Below are 19,411 nucleotides of genomic sequence, written 5' to 3'. Positions count from 1 at the left end.
TAAAGTTGGTAATTCAACCATGTCCAAACGGGTTTGGATTAATTATAATGATTAGAGGAAGAAACTTAAATATTTTGGGTTAATAATTCCCCCCACAAGAAGGCTAGTGTTCTAAACAAAGTAATCATAGATATGACAAAAGAACATGAGTTAGAATTCAAAAAGGCGCAATTCTATCATCCCTTCTTTTCTTTTTGGAGAATACCAAGCAACAACTTTTCCAGATTGCAGAAGCCTCAAGGAGTAGCTCAGGCTGTATATGATATCATCAATATGAGGGCCTCGTTTCCCTGATTTAGAATCAAGCAACAACTTTGAATCTACTCGAAAGACAATTGGCCCTGCAACCTGCACGCCAAAGCGAGACAGCAAATTATATCCCAGGGCTTTCCCATGTGAGATATGAATGCGTTAATAAACATAATTTAATTTTGGCTTCAATAGTTTCCCAGCAAACTTGTTTCTGAATCATCATTTCAATTACCCTCCCATCACATTTTAGAAGTCCCTCTATAAATGCCATTTCAAAAGTATCTCTCAATTGAAACAAAAATGGTTAATGTGTTTTCTCCTGTTCTAAAGATTTTTCAACAAGAACTCCATACAGTATGCAGAAGCCTTGTGACTAAGAACAGCTAATAAAATTCATAAACCATCAGTGTGATTTTTTCCCATTTTTTAAACAAAAAAGACACTCAAGCAAGGGTATGGATAAAATTACCTGCTGTTGAAAGATCAAATTAAGTCTGGGAGATGATAGTGAATTGTCTGCATTAGGAGAACTCTTGAAAACTCTTTTGGCAAGTGATGAAAGTGAACATATGTCCAAACGGGCATCTACTCGGGTTAGATCACCGTATTGCCTCCAAAACTGCCCATACTGAAAAGTGTAGCAAGCTGAGGCAAATAAATCCGCGTTCAAAGGACTTCTCTTCTTATTGGTTGTGGGAAAGTTACCCTCTCTCCGTAATTCAGCACTTGTGGAGTCTTTCCCAAACCAGGCCGCACATGTGCCTCCTAAAATGTGATTAAGAAGCAAGAAAACAAGAACTTGAAAAGGAAACCAAAACAAAGCAAAAGAAGCAAAAAAAAAAAAAAAAAAAAAAGAAACTTTTGGACATCACAACTACTTTGAAGAAATTATCCAGAGGAACTTGTTTCCTCAGTATTGTTAACCCTTCCCACAAGCAAGCAACATAAAAGGAATAGCAATTTCCTTCAAGGCTCTGGTCTGATAGCATCATCTAAAATAATAGCATGAACTAAAGTAATATAAGAGGGTACCATAAAATGGTAGTACTACCAATCTCAACATATTGAGTGCAAAAATTAACAAGGTTACCATAGGGGCAAATTAGGGAAAAGCCAAGAGGTAGACAAGTAAAAATTCCCCTGCAATATAGAAGATATACCTATAATTCCAGATATTGCTGCATGTGGTTCTTCAAGACGCATATCATATGATGGTACCAAAAATGAACCTTCGTCTGTCTGTACGATGCGATCCTCTTCTATCTCGTTTTGCCTCCAAATATCCTTGCTCTTCTCATAAGAAAATGCGGCCTTTGCACATAATCCTGGCATTAAAGAAGTAGGCGCCTCACCATCTGCTGCATTGAAATCGTGGGGATGACCACTGTTTTTATGTATACCAAAATGATATAGCAACCCCGAATCAGAAGGAAGTGAAGACATGTCTAAGGATATTGATTCTGGAACCTCCCAATATTTTCCTTTATGGTCCATAAAAAGCTCAGGCCATGCAGCATCCAGAGTGATATCATGATTAGGAAGCTGTAAATACACACAAGTGGTACAATAAACATAGTTTAAAAAACTCTCATTCACCATCTTGGAACCAGAAAGACTGGCATTATGAGGCAAAATAGTTAAAAGTACCACAGCTCTCTCTGGAATTATCAATGTAATCAACATCAAACTTTATGCTTCTGAATAACAGGCAGGCTTAAGAATTCAATCTGCTAGACTTCTTACTTTGCACTCAAAGGGCTCACATCTAGGCACTAATACTTCTTAAATACTTGCTCATCATACTAGCTATATTGCACTTAAATTCACCTAAGTAAAAGTGAAAAACCAAATGAACAAAAAAAAATTAAACCAATTCTTTAAGATGCATGATGTAGATATAGAACTATAGAAGTATGCCTCCAGCGCAACAATCTTTATTCTTTATCATTTAACTGATATCCCTATGGAATTGTTGTCAGCAAACTTCTGAAGCTTTAAACTTATTAGAGTTCACTTTTAGTACCCATTATCGCCTATAAGTATTGCAACTACTGGTTATAAAGATAAAAAATAGAAAGATAAATGCGTGCAATATGTTTTCGTGGAACATAATAAAGATGAATGGAATAGAATACATGCCTGATGATAAAGCTTGAACTTGTTGCGATAACCTTTCCTCTCCCCCTGCTTCTCTGTGCTCCAAATTAAGGATAAAGAAGGAGACAAGGAAAGCTGTGTAGCTAATGCAATTGAATACAGTGACTTGTCAAGAAAATGCTTGGGTGCATTTCGGAAATCAGAAAGCTTCAACTCATCAGCACTCTGAAGCTTCGTTTTAATAGCAGATATAAGTTTCTTTGGCCTAAACTGACCAATAATTCCAAGCCACCTATATGAGCAAAAAGCATTTTTCTGAAGCATACATAGCATTTGAGAACTAAAATGGACAACTTTCTCGCTTGATAGAACAACTTTATGCAACTCAATCGATGTTAACTGTCTTATCTTCTTCTTTGCAGTGACAAACTAAATGACAAACATATTCAATAAAAACTACAGTTCAAAATTTCATATTATCCAATTTCCTGCATTTTGCACCAACCACATAAAAAATCTTTTGTCTTTTTAGATAAAATAGAAATAAGGGTAAAAACCCAAGAGAGAGAAAGTGAAGAATGGTGCAATACCAGTTAGAAGTGGAGGGTCTGAGCAAGAGAGACTGAAAAGAGAAAGAACCCAACTCTTTCTGTGAAGAAGGAGATAAAGAAGGAATGATACCCAAAGGAAACACATTTCTTAGAAATGAAAGCTGCTGAATTCTAAGGGCTTTGCTGGCTCGAGCTCCATCCAACGGAAACGGCTCCCCTGGAACTGACTTCGCCGAGCCTTCCAAAGTCTGTGGGGTGGATATGTTCTGATCCCAAAATGCAGAGTCCATTGCCGACTTCAAGTTCGCCATTTTGGCTACACTTTGCCCCTGACCTTGAGTAGAGTACTTGGTGGGTTTGAGGTTTAGGTTTTTCCTTATCTGAGCTGTTTTTGTAGCACTTTGAGATGATGAGAGAAAAGGGTTTCAGTCTTCTTTGGCCTTTGATGGGGGTTCGGTTAGAGGGTTACGTTTTCAAGGTGAGAGGGTTTAAGGCTTTAAGCCTTGGGGCGTCTATGACTCTTCGCTTGTTTTTAGTGGCATTTCAGTGAAGATGATTCCAGTGGCCCATCCCATGTATGATGGCATGGGTGCATTGGTCAAGCTTGCCACGTGGAAATTAAATTTGATTTGAGCAAAAATATGAAATGGTATTCATGTATTATAGGAACACCTAAATGTTCAAGAAATATTTTCTTTTTCAGTGTTCTAACAAATGTGATAAAAGGGGAAACTATAACACACGATGATAATCTGACAAATAATTTTCCTGTTCTCTTTTCTATAAGAATTTTTATTGCTCTTACAAGGGTAAAAATCTTACAAAAAGATAAATTTTTTTTTACTAGCTTGACTTATCCCATTGGCATAATCGGCCGCCAATGATAATCTCATCCGTACTGCTTAGATGATAGATCTTCGTGAACTTGGAATGATATCCATCAAGCTACTTCTCCGTAACTTAACAAATTCAAGGTCTCACATTAAGGAGCTCTAGAAGAACAAAAAGCTGGACCCTTTCATAAGATCATGCTTGCATCATTGCTTTGATCTTTATTCTGATGCTATCCCTACTACCAAAAAGGCCATCGAAGATTTCAAGAGCACGCAATAATATTATGATGCTTATATTGATGTAGGTTCCGTCATGGATGCCTCTACAACTTGTGAAGATGGGTTCAAGGAAAAAGAAGGTGTTTGTTACAATTATTTTGAGTTGAATAAAAGCACAAATAAATGCAGGCTAATTCCTTTTATTCTTTGGAATGATTTGATCAACAGTTAGATTATATCAAGAAGCTTTAAGTAATAATAATTTTTTTTTATTAATTTATACTGCGAGACAAAGATAGATTACAAGTCACTCTACTGCAATGAAACAACTTGATCAGCCAATTTCTCTCTGCTTTTTACTGGCTTCCATGGAAACAGTACCATTAATTTAATTTCAACAGAACCATAAATTATTCGCTCACTGAATCTGGAAATCAAATGCTTTAAAGAAACAAGTTTTTTTGCAAGTATTACTCCATTTATGGTTTTCTGAAGGTACTACTTATTTCAATATTTATAGCCTGGCAGTGGAAGAAAGGAGAAGAAGACAAGGAGCAACTGCCAGGCTTAAATGAACAAATATGACAATGCATTACCCAAGGCCAGAAGTTGAAGATAAACACTAACAACATGTCAGGACAATAGCAATAATCACAAGTATTTGAAAGGTAAAGAAAGTCCCCATGCAATACAACAAGCTTATTGCAAGTTGAAATCTGCAGCAGTTTGGTGTGGAAGTAAGTTCAGGTAGTATCCCACCAAATAGATTCAAATCGTCGGTCTTAATCCCATTATGAGGAATAAATCCATACAACCCCTAAAATGTTGAACAGAAACATAGTTGAAGATGCCATTATTCTTTTCGAATGAAATTCAACAAGATACAACCTTACTTTGCATAGATTAACCAGCCATTGGATGGTTATATATATACTCAATAGCAAGATTGCATGAGTCGATCCTGTCAGCCTCCTTGTCTGGAATTTCAAGCTTGAACTCCTCTTCTAAACCCATTACAATCTCCACATTGTCCAAACTATCCAACCCCAAATCTTTCTGGAAATGAACATCAGGTGTCACCTACAAGTGATTGAGAAAGATGATTCAATACCCTATGAGTTAATACTTTAAAAAAAAAAAAAGCAAAAAAGCAGCAAATCAAAATGCACGAGGAAATGAGAAGGAGCAATATTTAGAAATAAATACAGGGCAGAAAATAGCATAAACATGGGAATAACGAACAAATGATGCCATTATAATATACATAGGGGCATCACATAATCTGAATATCAATACCTTATAAGTTACTCATGACATTCAAAAGGAAAATGAAATAAAAGTGATAAAATAGTCAATCATTTGTGTGTCACCTGGGAACCAAGTCACCTCTTCAAATATTATAGCGGCAGTACATGTCGAGATATCACATAAACAACAAAAGAGAAAGAATATTTAAAAGATTTAAATCTATCTTAGTAAAGAGGAAATAATAAACTCGTTTAATATTACCAAACACACCTCCCTCAAAGATTTCATGAGCTTCCAAGGTTCAAGGTTATGTGTCCTGCAGTGAAAGAACTTAAACCAACAAAAGCCAACCACTTGCATATAAATTCTTACTTCCCACACTAAAATAAGCAGAAGTTTTTATGTCAACTCCTAAATTCATCTTTAAAAATCAGAAAACAAGAAAAGAATTAAGACCTCCATTGAATAGTTTATCTTACGGCTATTCCAGCATAAAAGGCAAATGATCCGTCAAATTGGTTTTTGAAACCGTTCGATAAGGCCATCATCAACCCCAAACTTTAGCAAAACCCTAAGAGAGTAATTTCAATGGAATCTAGAATGCAATATCAGCTGCATATGTAAGCTTCAGCAAGTTAATCTACAGCTGAAATTGCTTCATATGGAGACAATCAACCTGAAGTTTTAATCACACAAATGGATAACCCAATTAGCAGCAATACCTACAAATAAAATGCAATTAAATGGATTATATAAAACAGTCTTGGAATTATAAGTCTATTTCAATTACCCGCATTTTTCTAGAGAACCAAACAAAGACACCAGATCAAACAATCAAAGGGATAACAAAACCAGCTGATAGGAAAAAAAATGTCAATTGAGATAAATAAAAATAACATCTGATTCCTTAACCCTAAATCGGGTAAAAAATCAATCAATTCCTAAACAGAATAACCGCAAAATCATTTCTTTAAGAGGAAATTGTAGAATGGAAGTGAAATATGAGGTAATGACCTTTGAAGGATCGACTTTGGGGAAGCTTTTGACAACGTCGAGGACTCTGTCGATTACTTCTTCTTTAGTAAGGTGATCATCGTGCGATGAAAATAACCGGAGAGAAGCGCGGAGATACCATTGGGGATGAGGTTTTGATCCGGTGGCCGTTAGGGTTTGACCGGGTAACTGAATGTGGCGAAGTACGAATGCTCTCAGTGCCATTTCTCTTTCCTCTCGGTTTGAAGCTAGACAGTGAATTTAGCCTAGTAGAAATATGGCAATGATCATGCGTTTTGCACGTGCTTCTTTTAGCCTCCACGATGAGTTAACTCGGCAGCGACCAACTCAGAATTTCGGCTCAAGTAAAAAAGTGAGTTACTATATAACATATCACATAATGCAAGCCTATGTTTAAGTTTTTTTTTTTTTTTACAATTACCTTATTTAATCTTATAATCATAATATACCCAAAAAAATTCTTTTGAGTATCTGATTATTATAAGGTGATAAAAACTAATCCAAATAAAATCACAATAAAATTAGATTAATATTATTTATTGTTGTATTTTAATTTTATTAAACACAAATAAAAATAATATAATTTTAAAAATATGACATGTAATCGATAAAAAAATGATCACGTAATTTTAAGTATTTAATTTAATAATTAAAAATATTTTAAAAAATATTAAAAATTTGATTACGAATCAAAAAATTTTTTACATTAAAACTTTATACTTTTGATATAAAAAAAATGATCACGCCAACATAAAATGTACAAATGTGGGAAGGGTCCGTCCAATATCGGTGGTTCAATTTCAAACGTTTTGAAAAAATTGAAAAATTTGTTGATAGAAAATATATTCAAATAATTTCCACGTCATCTCTCATCTTTCTTTTTGTCTCTATCTCTCCGCAAATATAAATATTTGGAACAATAATCACCCAAAAAAAAAAGCAGAGGCTAGGGATCTCGATCTTAAACTCGTTCTCTCTGGCGACACCCTCCAACTGTTTCCGGTGAGATCTCGACATTGGGTCTGATCTCGACCCGATCCATAATATCTCACTGACCTAGATCCGAATAACAACCATGGCTCCAGTTTCGGCTCTGGCCAAATACAAGCTGGTTTTCTTGGGGGATCAATCTGTGGGGAAGACCAGTATAATCACTCGCTTCATGTACGATAAATTCGATAACACCTACCAGGTATTTATTATATATTATTATACTATTCAATGCTCTTTTTTGTCAATTTACGATTCGCTCTTTACTTTTATTTGATTCCGGATTCGTAACTTTCTTAACAGCTTGAATCTGATTCCTTTTTCATTTTATGTGTATTTGATTGTGATTCAGATTTCTATGGTTTGCTTAAGTTATTTGGTTCTTTTAGATCCTTTAAACCTTGATTTCTAAGGTCATTTCTGTCTCTAATTTGTCAACCAGGCTACAATTGGTATTGACTTTCTATCAAAAACAATGTACCTCGAAGATCGAACAGTTCGATTGCAGCTCTGGTAAGGCATGCATTGTTATTGTTTGTTTTAAGCTACTGTATTGTGGAGTTTATTGGCTTATCAAGCCTTTGCTTGCTATTTTATACCCAATTCAGATTATGCTTCTTTTTCCATGTGTTTTTAGAGTTATCTTGCAAGCCTTTCTTCGTTATGTAGTTGGAGTGATGGCTTGGTAGAGATTGCATTTTGCTATAATCATATTCAGCATGGTATTTGCATCGCTTGTATTCCTAAATTTTAGATTGTCTCATTATGGGTGCGTTACTGTTTAGATTTTGATTGGACATTTTGGATTCATTTGTTAGTAGGATAGCTTCTTGCTGGGTTCTATTGGTGTCAAAATATGATATCCTATAGCTGTCTGAATACGATACTATTAGTAAAACCGTTACTATGGATTGAATATAGGGTATGATGATTCAACTCTTTCTCTTGTATGTTTGTTGTCTTTATTCATTGATAGCAAGAGATTTTTTTTTTTTTTCAAAAGAATTTGACAAGAGTGGCATCTTTGATATATGCTTAATCTTTACTACAGGGATACTGCAGGACAGGAAAGATTCAGGAGTCTTATTCCAAGTTACATTAGGGATTCCTCCGTGGCTGTCATTGTCTATGACGTTGCAAGTATGTTATCGTTTCACTTTGTTCCCCTGCTTTGTAATCTTCCTATCTCCTATGTTTGCTTGTTTAGTTATTATGTTTTATGCATATTTGCATGGGCTATTACATTGGCAATTTGTGAGATTGCACCTCATGAATTCCTTGTCCTACGTTGTTGATTGTTCATTTGCTTAATAAAAGTGGATGCGGTTTCCCAACATTAATTTTGATGTTGTAGGCAGGCAATCCTTCCTAAATACTTCAAAGTGGATTGAAGAGGTGCGGACTGAACGGGGTAGTGATGTTATCATTGTGCTTGTTGGGAACAAAACAGATCTTGTGGACAAAAGGTAATACTAATTTATTATCATGATTGGACTTTGTCATGAAGAAGGTAGGTTGCCTTCCTTTCTAGTTTACAATTGCCTCCGCATTACTTTGTAGTCATTACTTGAAGAAGGGAACATATTGATGCAGATTTTTCTGATTTTGACAGGCAAGTCTCAATAGAGGAAGGAGAAGCCAAGGCTCGTGATCTCAATGTTATGTTTATTGAAACTAGTGCCAAGGCTGGCTTCAATATCAAGGTAAAACATTGGTAATCTACCATTAATAGTTATAGAAATATCATGTTGACTGTATGCCAGGTGCTGCTGATGAAAATTGGTCTAGATCCATGTCAAATACAACCTGCCTTTTTGTTTTGGCATGATAATTTGGAGTTAGATCATTCACCTAATCACTGAAAGTTTGATCAGTTTTTTATTCCTCACTTCTGCAGCAATCTATTGAGTTCTTTCACTAGCACCAAAAAGGCATTTATTTGAGTTCACCAGCATTACCAATCTATTGAGTTTTTAAGTCACCAGCATTACCAAGCAATCTATTGAGTTCTCTCACTATTTATTTGATCTCTGTACAGGCTCTATTTCGGAAGATTGCAGCTGCTTTACCTGGAATGGAAACACTTTCTTCAACAAAGCAAGAAGACATGGTCGATGTCAACCTCAAGTCCACCAATGCAAATGCATCTCAGTCACAGCAACAGTCTGGAGGATGTGCTTGCTGATAAGCACATCATTGATATGAGCTCTACTTTTCAACATTACTCTTATGCTTCCGTGATCCTACAAAATGTTTGTAAAAAATCTGTCCTCCCCTTTTTTGCGGCATTGGGCTCTTGGGTTTGGTCGTATGTTTAAGGATATAACTTGAGAGAGGAGATTTGTTGTAGTAGTTGGGCTAGTCCTAACCTGTCCTATATGTGTACGGTTCTTGTGATCTCAAACAATCGTGCCAAATTTACTGTTAGTCATATATTCAGTTTGATTTTTTGTTTCTGAAAGGGATTTTGTTAAATAAATAGTGGATTGAATGCTCTTAACTTTGTAAAGAATATTAGCTTCAGATTAGGAGTTCATTTAATTTTTTGCATCTCACTGATGTTGGGTAACAAAAAAAAAACCAAACTGTAAGAACAAAGTACCAAATTACCACAGCATTATGACTCCCATGTTTGGTTGAGAACTGAGAAAGTGACACCAACCTTTCAATGTTACTATAAATAAGTTTGCTTAATCATACGGTGGTTGACTTCTTTTTGTCCCAAATCAAAACGCCATTCTTTTACTGCAGTTGCCAATGGATGCTCTTGGACATTAGTCTTACTTCTTGTTAAAACGAGTTTTGCTGCAAATGTTTTCGTTGCATCCTCTGCCAGGCAAAGTAAACCCATTGGTGGCTTTCTTTTTTTTTTTTTTCTTCTAAGTTTTGTACAGTCACTGTCGGTAACCCGACCTCGACCAAAAGATTCACAGTAATCACTGTCAATTTTTTTTGTCGTTTCCTTTGTTAAACTCTTTTTAGTTTCCCCTCATATGTCGGGTTGAAAGTTGAAAATTCCCCGTGCAACTGTGAACACATTGATAGAACTTCGACTTTCTCTGGCCTTTTCCTTCCAACATAAACTGCAATCATAAAATTTGATTTTCTATTTCCCCTCTTCCACTAAAATTACTAGTGGCAATAGGGGTTGTCACTTGTCAATTTACGATAAATAACTCGTCACTTCCCCAAGCGAATTGATTGAAAGGGGACGATATTCCTTCGTTTTTTGTTCTTCTCTTTTGTTTTTTCACGGAGTCTCACTGTGTCTTCTTGCTTTGAATCAACGCTCCAACCTTCGCAGCATGAGTGGTAAGGCCCTTTCCTTCTCCTTTTTTCTGCATTCTTATTCCAAATACTTTCTTATCAGAATCGAAATTGAATGGTTTGAATTTGTTTTCAGGCGCTGAGGCAGATAAGAACCCTTTTTAAGTGATGCTCTTCTTCTTTTTTTTTGGGGGGGGGGGGGGTGGGGGGGTGGTTCTGTCTCTTAATTAGACAAAGAAGAAGAGTGATAAATCTTGAATAATCCGTTCAGATTTTCATTATAGACTCCATGGATGTATTACTAGGCTTGCTGTAGTGATTCGTGATGATATGATTCTTTACCTGTTAAGTTTTGCTTAATTCAATTTGGAATATGGCAACTAAAGCAATTTTAGCCTGTTTTTCTGAACTCCGCTTGGTTTTAGCCAAACAATGGTTTATATTGCCAAAAAATCAGTTAATGTCTTTTGCCACTTGTTTATTGTGGTCAATTGAGGACTTTTATTTGATAGGCAGTTACTCTCTGGAAATACACATTTTGGTTTTCAGTGTCATGTTTGCTTACTTGTGTTTTCCAGGACCCTATTGAAGTTTGGTAATATAATTCAGGGAGGATTCCTAGATTCTTGAATTCTGTTCTTTTTTTCTTCTTGGGATAGTCTTCCATGTTGTTCTATGCTCTTCAAATTGTCCTGATTTTTTCTCTATGCTTTCTATATATAAGAGGAAGCATTTTAAATAAAAGGTATACTTATAACTTTAGAAGACACAAATACAATTTAGCCTCTCATTCCTGTCTTTGTAGAACATATTTGGGCTGGAAGTGTGTTATAACCTATAAATTTGAAGTTTGTAGTGCTAGGAATTGGATGAATCTGTTTCATGTCCTTCTGTTGACAAAAGCAACAACTTGTTAAATGAGCCATAGTCCTCTCGGTGTTAGAACATTGATTTGTTTCATTAATTTTTAAGATAGTTATCTTTCAATTATAAAAAGTGATTTGACAAAACTGTTTACACTTCCAATTACATTCAATTACAGATAATCAAGAACCGATTGTGAACAAGGACAAAAATTTAATGGATCAGTCACCATTTCTTAAACTCAAGCGCTGGCAATGGTGGCTTTTGGTGGCAATCAACATTTTCTTCATCATTGCAGGCCAAGCTGCTGCAGTTCTTCTGGGGAGATTTTATTATGATCAGGGTGGAAAAAGTAAATGGATGGCCACTCTTGTGCAAACTGCTGGCTTCCCAATCCTTTGCATCCCTTTATTTCTTCTTCAGCCATCTCGGGAAGCTTCAACTTCTTCCACCTTACCATCCATCAAAACTCTTGCTTTGGTCTATTTTGTTCTTGGAGTAGTTGTAGCTGGTGACAATATGTTGTATTCTGTTGGGCTCTTGTACCTCTCAGCCTCTACTTATTCCCTCATTTGTGCCACTCAATTAGCTTTTAATGCAGTTTTTTCTTACTTCCTTAATTCACAGAAGTTCACTGCTTTAATTCTGAACTCTGTGGTCATCCTCTCATTGTCTGCTGCTCTAATTGCAGTCAATGATGATTCAGAAGGCCCATCAGTAGTTTCTAAAGGGAAGTTTCTCCTTGGCTTCCTCTGTACCCTTGGAGCTTCTGCTCTTTACTCTCTTTTGCTGTCCCTTATGCAACTTTCTTTTCAGAAGGTTCTGAAAAAGGAAACATTTTCTGTGGTTCTGGAAATGCAAATTTATACATCATTTGTTGCCAGTTGTGTTTCGACTGTGGGTCTCTTTGCAAGTGGAGAATGGAAGAGTTTGCACCATGAGATGGAGGGCTTCAACAGCGGAAGAGCTTCTTATGTGCTGACTTTAGTTTGGACTGCTATAACTTGGCAAGTGTGTGCAGTTGGTGTTGTGGGCTTGATTTTTCTGGTGTCTTCTCTCTTCTCCAACGTAATCAGTACTCTGTCTTTGGCTATTACTCCTCTAGCTGCTCTGGTAGTTTTTCATGACAAGATGAATGGTGTGAAGGTAATTGCTATGCTTCTGGCTCTCTGTGGTTTTGCCTCTTATATTTATCAAAATTATCTAGATGATAGAACGGCAAGCAGGTCACAGACTGATGTCCAGGAAAGCCATGATAAGTCTTCATGCTAATGATAATTAGACTCTATGCCAATATAGTTGATAACAATGCATAGAACTGACTATGGATAATCTTTTATCAATTTTCTTTTGTACCGTAATTTTATCTTTGCATCTCTCTTTCCTCTTATCCTAAACACAGTTATTCGGCGTGTTAATGTTCTTTATTGTGAAATTATTCCTTAATTTTTTGGTTGAGCCGGTACTCCAAAGCCCAGTTTATGGCTATTTCATCTTTTAACTTACGTTTGAATAGAAATTGTACTAAGATTTCTAAAGAATTACGTAGTTTTAAAGAAAGATATTTACAAATAAGCACTACGCAACCATTGAATAGGCAGCACATAAGCAACCTAGAAACTCTCATGTGAGATTGGTCCCAGCATTTAAGGCTAAAGCTTCTTGCTTCTATCCAAATTGAGACATATTTTGGAAAGGAGCACAGATTTTTCTTCCTATCTATTTTTGAATATATTCTACGGTGTCATAAGAAAATGAAGGAGACAGTTTCTGAAAGGAAGGCAAATGAACAACAAAATCTACGACTTTTCGAGCCGTAGATGATTTTGATAGCCATGCAAATTTGACCCGCAACTTCTTCTCCATAATAAATATCATAGAGCCGCATCTGGCAGCATTAAATGAATGTGTATGAAGGGAAATTTTCCTTAGAAATCTCAGTATCATTGCCCTCCAATCTCCCTCGAACGCGAGACAAGCGGATAGGGAAACAGCCTCCGAACTGGTGCTTCTAGTCGCATGTTGCTAAACAATCACGAGATTAGACTAGACTACTTGCTAGGCAACTTCTTTTGATCGAAAGTAACTCTCTCTCTTTGCCTATCAAATGCAAACACCCAAGACATTGTGTGCAACTCCTTAAAGTTTGTCGGGTCGGAACAAATTATTAGATTGTAACTAATTCAATACAAATTTGCAGGGCAAAGGATGATTTTCTTTTAAGATTGTCTATTAATTAGAACTACTCAAGATCTCCTTTTTAATCAACTGAAACACACACTTTTCGCTCCTCTCTTAAGAAATATATATATATTCAATAGACCCAAAGATGATCTGGGGTCTCCCGGATTCACCTAATTATTAGACAAATGGTTTTGCCTCCCCCCAATCAAAGGAAGAGCACAGTGTGCAAACCTTTGTTTTATTATCCTATTGTACTGCATCATGTTGAGCATCGTACCAAGTACCAACAGGACAGACCTAACCTCCAACACTGGCAAACACAGTCAGGATATGTCTTTAAGTTTAGTTAAAGTTTGTTATTGAAGTCATTTGTCCTAAATGTTTGCTTCAAATCTGAACATTTTTTTTGCTAGCATGTCGTTAAGATTTTCATGTCCCACACTCTCAAAACCTCCCCACCCACCCTTATGTTCTACAATAGATTGATGTTGATGGATTTAGAATAAAATCTCTTTCTCTAAAAAACATTATTGAAATTGCTTACATAATTTCCTTGAAGCTACATATTTTGAGATGGTGCTACAATTGTTTTTTATTGGCTCATTCATGGGAGTGAAAAATGTTGTTTTAGATTTTGTCTAATATACTATTAAAGCTATAGACGCACTTTCGGCCTAGTGATTAATTACAAGTACTAAAGAACATACATTTTGTACAAAAAGTTATAATTAAATTAAGGAAAGAGGAAAATGATTGCCTACTGATATGAACCAATACAAATACAGCTAGGCTTAGGCTTGAGATCAACCTAACGCAACAGGCTGGATGTAGCCACCTGGCTGGGACCATGAATAGAGCCCTCGGATTAACGAATTCAAGATTTTTCTCAGTTAAATTGAGGGAGACTTCTTGGAAGCATCTGAAAAAAATAGGGGAGATTTTGTATTCTAGTCAACTTTTTGCAAGCTGCCTACTCTGCACTTTTTCTGAACTAAACCGACCTCCCTACGCGGCTATTTTGTATTTCCATTGCAAAAGCAAAAAAGAAGAGAGGGCATTCACTCAATTATGTCTATGATAAGCTCAACCACCAATAATGGGCTTAGAAATGATTTTTTTTTTTTTAATTTTCATAATTCTTATTGCTAAACACAGTATCATTGGTCATTGGATTTGGAAGTTTTCTATAGAAACAAAGGGATTAATAAGTATTAACGAGGGATTAATAAGTATTAATGAGGTTGGATTTTGGTGTGATATAGGGATTGAGGCTATAAGCTGAAGTTACAACCACGACTTGACTTGTAGGAGGCTAGAATTTAATTCTTAACATGTATTGCAATTTGTTGCGAACGCAATAAAATAGTCAAGAAAAAAAAATAAGATAGAAAAAGTCAGATGTTTAATTAATTATTTCTGTTTGCCATTAATTTGGATGAAAATTTCTAGCGTCTCAATATTCAATAGCACATGGAAAAAGTCTGACAATATTTAATCATACATTCATAATCTCTTTGATTATAAATTTCAACCATAAAATTCAATAATTCTTTTAGAGTTTTTCAATTCTCCAATTGATATTTTGCACAATACAATTTTGAACTCAGTCTAACACAATTTGGAGGGAGAAAAAATGTCAAAAAAAAAAGAAAAAGAAAAAAAACTGTTGGTTTGAAAGAGAATTTGCGTGTCTTTAACTCAAATAAAATGGTGGGAGTGGGAGTAAAAAAAATAAAGGGAATAATAGCCTAGGAATGTAATCAAAGGATTAAAACAGGCAGAAGGACATGGACCGTACTCAATTCCTTTATTCTCTAGGGAATCCCACATACCATCGGAGAGTAAATGTGAATCCGAGCAACCTCTTTGCTAGATCACATTTGACCCACTTTTTCTGACCGTTGGCCAGATTATGTGGAGGGATCTGATTGGACCTAAAGCGTCCCACTGGTTGTCCCGAAAATAAGACCTTGGGCTTTGGTGTCGATGGGTTTGTGCACCCACCACACCAAGGGCAAGAGTGATGGTGCGCCAGTGCCACTGACACTCGCATTTGTTCCGTCGTACGTCAAACACTCTCACTCCTATTAATTTGTGCGTGTGTGTGGCTGAGGCTGAGGTTCAGCCCTCGCTCTTTTTTCAGTCTTCGAGTCTCCGCCATTAATATAGGCCCTTTTTTTTCTTAATTAGGCCCACAATCAACTTCACCAACTCATTAAGTTGGTCCACGTGGCCCCACCACCTTCACATGATAGTGTTTTCAAGAATTTGGCCTCCACCACCATTTGCCCCATGCTTTGGGTTTGGTTTTGAAGGGAAGCAAAAGGCATTATCCTCATTCAGCATCACCCGCTTCATCCAACGTTCTGGAACTTTAGACCACAATCCAAAAGTCAATTACTTTTTTTTTTTTTTTTTTACTCTCTAATGATGAAAAATTGAAAAGCCAAATCCAAATTTTTATCTCTTTCTTTCATTGTAATGATAGCTACCTCCATAGTTCCATTTGACTCACCAAAAAAAAAAACTCCCATGTTTTAGAAATCCTAAAACAAGCACATAAATATGATAAAAAAAAACATAGGATAAGAATTAAAACAAAATATCAAAGAAAAAAAAGGACAAAAAAATAGAAACAACTCACTCGATGATTTGTCAGGTAATAAATTGTACAGTAACAAAAAAATTTCATTTTTTTTTTAATACTAGTAGTATAACATCTGTATACAGGGAACAATAAAATTTTCCTTTTTACCTTTTTTCCCTGTCATTTTACAAAAAAAAAAAAAAAAAAAAAGCTAATAATTTACGAAGCACAGAGGTAAAACCGCAGAAAAGCAATGGCAAAACCGTAGTTTGATAAAATAATACTTTTAGTATCGTAAGAATCACTTTGATCAAATGTCAACGGTTTACCCGTACTCAACGGTTATGATTGACTCTGCCAAAATCAGCAAGCTTCTTGGACCTATTCGCGGAAAGCCCCGCCGCGGTGGCCAGGGGAGGCCTACCTTCGCCAGTAAACGACATGTCGGGCGGCAATCCGCCCTTCTGGTTCCAGTGCAGGTTCGGACTCGCCCTCACTAGCGGGCTCAAGCAAAACGCTAATCCCGACACGTTCCTTGGTCCGGTCCTTGCTCTTCTCGCCGCAGTCGGTGTCCTCCTCCACCGTGGTGAAACCTCCGGCGAGCTTCCCGATGGCGATCTATCACACTCGTCTCCCGAATCCGCTTCAACCGCTGGCGACATTCCCCGACCTATGATCCTGCATGATCTCCGATCGCCGGGACCGAATTGGCCGAATTCTTCTACATGAGATGTCCTCGAAGATTGCAACTTTTTCCGACGAACAGCAAATATTGCCGAGAACCAAGACGGGGATGACGATGACGAGGATGGCTCATCGCACGAGTCCCGATGGTAATGAAACCTAGGATCCGAATTGAATTTCTCTGATCTCGACCTGAACAGATTCGAAAAAAGCGAGAACCTGTTTTTCTTTTTGAAAGATCTTGCGGCTTCAAAATCAGTGGTGGTTGTAGTGCTGTAGGTAGGGCCCACCTGAGGAGTGCTGTAGAATCGTTGGTGGTGGATCCACATGGCACTGTTGGCGTCAGATTTCCGTCGACTGACGTAAGGAGAAACTGACCGAGGGAAAATCAGCGGGGGCGGGTCAGGTCTCCGACGATCCTCAGCAACAGCAGCAGCAGCTTGCGCTATTTGAGCATGTTGCGCCTGGGCGTGTGCCTGAGCCTGGGCGGCGATGAGCGCCAGAAGACGCTCCCGGAGACAAGCAGCGCAGACGCCGACGCTGCTACTCGGGTCGGTAAGATGCTTTTTACACCTCATTTACTTACAAAATTTGCTTTGTTTCGTAAAAAACACAAACGCGAAAAAAAAAAAAAAAAACCCTTTGCTTTTCTTCTAATTTGTGTTCCTATATTGCGAGTATTATCTACAAAAATATACGTACTTATAGTTTGAATGTTGTAGAAAAGGAATGTTCAGAAGGCTGTTTTTGGATGGGGCATTAGTGGGTGTTGCTGTAAAACGAAGAGATCTGATGAAGAAATCAAAGGGGAAGCTTTGTCTTCTTCTTAGAAAAAGAGAGGAGAGAGAAAGACGGAGTGGTTGATATTGGGTTTGAGTTTTCATGTAAGAAGGGAGAGAGGGAGAGGGAGTATTTGTTGGGTGCTTTAGAGCTAACGTACTGGGTTAATCTCATTAAATTTTTTAGGAAAGAGAGGGTCAATGACCCCCAATGTTTAAAATAAGGCCACCCTGTATACCAAAGCAAGTTCTTCAAGGCATTTACTTTTGCTTCTTTCTAAGGAATTATGGTAGGGTAACGGTCTTGTTACCAAATATACCAAGGATACCCAGATTTACTTTTTTACAAAAATATCAAAATTTAAAAATAATAAATTACTACTTAGTATATTGGGGAAGCATCCTGTTTGACTTTTTTTCTAAGGTGGAACTTAATCATTAGCTCATCCATAATTTTGCTCATTAGAAGGTTTCTTGCCTTTTCCGCCTTATTTTGAATAACCTTTTGCTTTCTTTACTTCGTTTATTATTTTTCTTTGGATCTTCGTTTGGGTGTTCAAGTGGACATATACAATTACAAACAGTTTGGGAAATTTTTATCCATTGTAAAAAAAGTGTTGACCCCACCTCAGTTGGAGGCGCGCGTGGGCTGTTGCGTCAGTCAGGAGGGGCAAAGTTAGGTGTCTGCTCATGTGGGTATGGATCCAGCAAGTCAGGTAACTCACGCCTGCTTGTCAGTTTCTAAAGCCATGCACTCGCCGCAGAAAAGAGTGGGGGTAAGCTTTTTACGAGCATGCTCTGCTTCCTTTTTTTTAATAACTTTTTATCGGCCTGTGAGGTAAAATAGGACTAGGCTTTAGACTTGGGCTTTTAACCTGGGCTCGCAGGATCTCTTCCTTTGGTTTCATGGTTTGTGTTTAGGTAACCAAACCATGCTCCTTGTTGACCAAAATCCTACTGCCTTGTTTCATGGTTCATCATCGTCTCCTGAAGGTCTTCTCTGTCGAGGCGGTAAAAGGGTAAAACTAACGTCCAAATGGATCTTAATAATTCTGAACAGGAAAAAGATCAAATAATAACACTTTTGGGTTATTTGATAGTTGGGCAACTAACTCAATAAATGTAAACACTGCAGATTCGTCTTATGTTAATGTACCCTTGTTTGGTGCCTGCTATTAGAAACTTGAGTAGATTCAACATAGAGGAGTAAGTGCTTTTTGAGAAACATAAAGATAAACCTTTCACATTTTTCTTAATTTAGTTTGAGTGTCAGAGAAATAAGAAAAAGAAAATGATGGTCAATATGGAAATCATTGTAATTAAGAAATTGAATTAAGTCAATATCTTCGGCGATATTCATAATTGAAAACATATGGTGCTTTCTCTCTGCCTGCACTAGGTTAAAAAGGCTAATTCTTGAAACTTACACTCTTTAAGTGCACTAGTAATTTTAGAAAGGAAGAGCATTGATCTTGTCCACCGAAGTAAGCAAGTCAAAATGGTGAGTCCATAATTAATTCTTTGGAAATCCTCCATCTGATCTCTCCTGATGAGTAAATCAGCATTGTCTGCATGCTTGGTCTTTTCTTGTTTTATATAAATTATAGAAAAAAGCAAATGAGGATCTCAGATTTTTATATAGTGCTGCTTTGTCTTCAATGACACATATAAGCGATGATTCACTGTGAAGCACTTTCGCTGGCATAACTTGACTAATTAAAAGAGATTCCTTTCCTAGATTTGAATTAGGGCAGGCAGCAACAGATAATCTCCCATCCTGTAAGTTGGCTGTGCAAAGGCAATTGGCAGATAGCCACTACGTTTTGTTCCACTATTGCACCC

At 36.9% G+C, this 19,411-nt stretch overlaps 5 protein-coding genes across 9 annotated transcripts; 2 read left to right on the top strand and 3 right to left on the bottom strand.

Moving 5' to 3' along the window:
* Positions 1-5: 5 nt before the first annotated feature.
* LOC111304527 (protein TRIGALACTOSYLDIACYLGLYCEROL 4, chloroplastic) lies at positions 6-4,116 on the bottom strand. Its single transcript, XM_022901132.2, has 5 exons — positions 2,940-4,116; positions 2,392-2,641; positions 1,413-1,794; positions 722-1,017; positions 6-348 (listed from the first exon to the last, which is right to left on the bottom strand). The coding sequence occupies exons 1-5, from the start codon at positions 3,209-3,211 to the stop codon at positions 151-153; spliced, it is 1,398 nt and encodes a 465-aa protein (XP_022756867.2). The 5' UTR covers positions 3,212-4,116; the 3' UTR covers positions 6-150.
* A 469-nt stretch (positions 4,117-4,585) lies between these two features.
* On the bottom strand, positions 4,586-6,463 carry LOC111304529 (acyl carrier protein 1, mitochondrial-like). 2 transcript variants are annotated; one of them, XM_022901136.2, is made up of 3 exons: positions 6,215-6,463; positions 4,846-5,032; positions 4,586-4,769 (listed from the first exon to the last, which is right to left on the bottom strand). In XM_022901136.2, the coding sequence occupies exons 1-2, from the start codon at positions 6,416-6,418 to the stop codon at positions 4,856-4,858; spliced, it is 381 nt and encodes a 126-aa protein (XP_022756871.2). In that variant the 5' UTR covers positions 6,419-6,463; the 3' UTR covers positions 4,586-4,769; positions 4,846-4,855. The 2 variants fall into 2 exon arrangements, with proteins under 2 accessions (XP_022756871.2, XP_022756870.2); XM_022901135.2 differs by having other exon boundaries at positions 4,586-5,032; positions 6,215-6,461.
* A 686-nt stretch (positions 6,464-7,149) lies between these two features.
* Positions 7,150-9,665, top strand: LOC111304526 (ras-related protein RABH1b). The gene is made up of 6 exons (XM_022901131.2): positions 7,150-7,406; positions 7,647-7,717; positions 8,256-8,344; positions 8,559-8,670; positions 8,817-8,907; positions 9,243-9,665. Exons 1-6 carry the CDS (start codon positions 7,290-7,292, stop codon positions 9,387-9,389), a joined length of 627 nt encoding a protein of 208 aa, XP_022756866.1. The 5' UTR covers positions 7,150-7,289; the 3' UTR covers positions 9,390-9,665.
* Positions 9,666-9,811: 146 nt separating this feature from the next.
* On the top strand, positions 9,812-12,793 carry LOC111304525 (putative purine permease 11). 4 transcript variants are annotated; one of them, XM_022901130.2, is made up of 3 exons: positions 9,812-10,516; positions 10,608-10,636; positions 11,514-12,793. In XM_022901130.2, the coding sequence occupies exon 3, from the start codon at positions 11,552-11,554 to the stop codon at positions 12,605-12,607; it is 1,056 nt and encodes a 351-aa protein (XP_022756865.1). In that variant the 5' UTR covers positions 9,812-10,516; positions 10,608-10,636; positions 11,514-11,551; the 3' UTR covers positions 12,608-12,793. The 4 variants fall into 4 exon arrangements, with proteins under 4 accessions (XP_022756865.1, XP_022756864.1, XP_089606792.1 ...); XM_022901129.2 differs by lacking the exon at positions 10,608-10,636; XM_089750666.1 differs by lacking the exons at positions 9,812-10,516; positions 10,608-10,636 and adding an exon at positions 10,708-10,815.
* A 3,346-nt stretch (positions 12,794-16,139) lies between these two features.
* Positions 16,140-17,777, bottom strand: LOC111305867 (uncharacterized). Its single transcript, XM_022903729.2, has one exon. It carries the CDS (start codon positions 17,366-17,368, stop codon positions 16,442-16,444), a length of 927 nt encoding a protein of 308 aa, XP_022759464.2. The 5' UTR covers positions 17,369-17,777; the 3' UTR covers positions 16,140-16,441.
* Between the last annotated feature and the right edge of the window lie 1,634 nt (positions 17,778-19,411).

Source organism: Durio zibethinus, chromosome 21 (assembly GCF_047325235.1).
Source record: "Durio zibethinus cultivar Kanyao isolate XHJ-2024 chromosome 21, ASM4732523v1, whole genome shotgun sequence".
Taxonomy (NCBI): Eukaryota; Viridiplantae; Streptophyta; class Magnoliopsida; order Malvales; family Malvaceae; genus Durio; species Durio zibethinus.
The sequence above is the reverse complement of the archived record's forward strand: the minus strand, read 5'-3'. Positions and strand labels throughout refer to the sequence as shown.

Excerpts from the sequence above, each read along its gene's own strand:
- LOC111304527 (XM_022901132.2), bottom strand. The coding sequence starts at position 3,211 with ATGGCGAACTTGAAGTCGGCAATGGACTCTGCATTTTGGGATCAGAAC. Across the intron at positions 1,795-2,391 it reads AGTTCAAGCTTTATCATCAG|CTTCCTAATCATGATATCAC; the intron begins GCATGTATTCTA and ends GTGTATTTACAG. Across the intron at positions 1,018-1,412 it reads AGCAATATCTGGAATTATAG|GAGGCACATGTGCGGCCTGG; the intron begins GTATATCTTCTA and ends ATCACATTTTAG.
- LOC111304529 (XM_022901136.2), bottom strand. The coding sequence starts at position 6,418 with ATGGCACTGAGAGCATTCGTACTTCGCCACATTCAGTTACCCGGTCAA. Across the intron at positions 5,033-6,214 it reads CCAAAGTCGATCCTTCAAAG|GTGACACCTGATGTTCATTT; the intron begins GTCATTACCTCA and ends AATCACTTGTAG.
- LOC111304526 (XM_022901131.2), top strand. The coding sequence starts at position 7,290 with ATGGCTCCAGTTTCGGCTCTGGCCAAATACAAGCTGGTTTTCTTGGGG. Across the intron at positions 7,718-8,255 it reads ACAGTTCGATTGCAGCTCTG|GGATACTGCAGGACAGGAAA; the intron begins GTAAGGCATGCA and ends TCTTTACTACAG. Across the intron at positions 8,671-8,816 it reads ACAGATCTTGTGGACAAAAG|GCAAGTCTCAATAGAGGAAG; the intron begins GTAATACTAATT and ends TGATTTTGACAG.
- LOC111305867 (XM_022903729.2), bottom strand. The coding sequence starts at position 17,368 with ATGAGGTGTAAAAAGCATCTTACCGACCCGAGTAGCAGCGTCGGCGTC.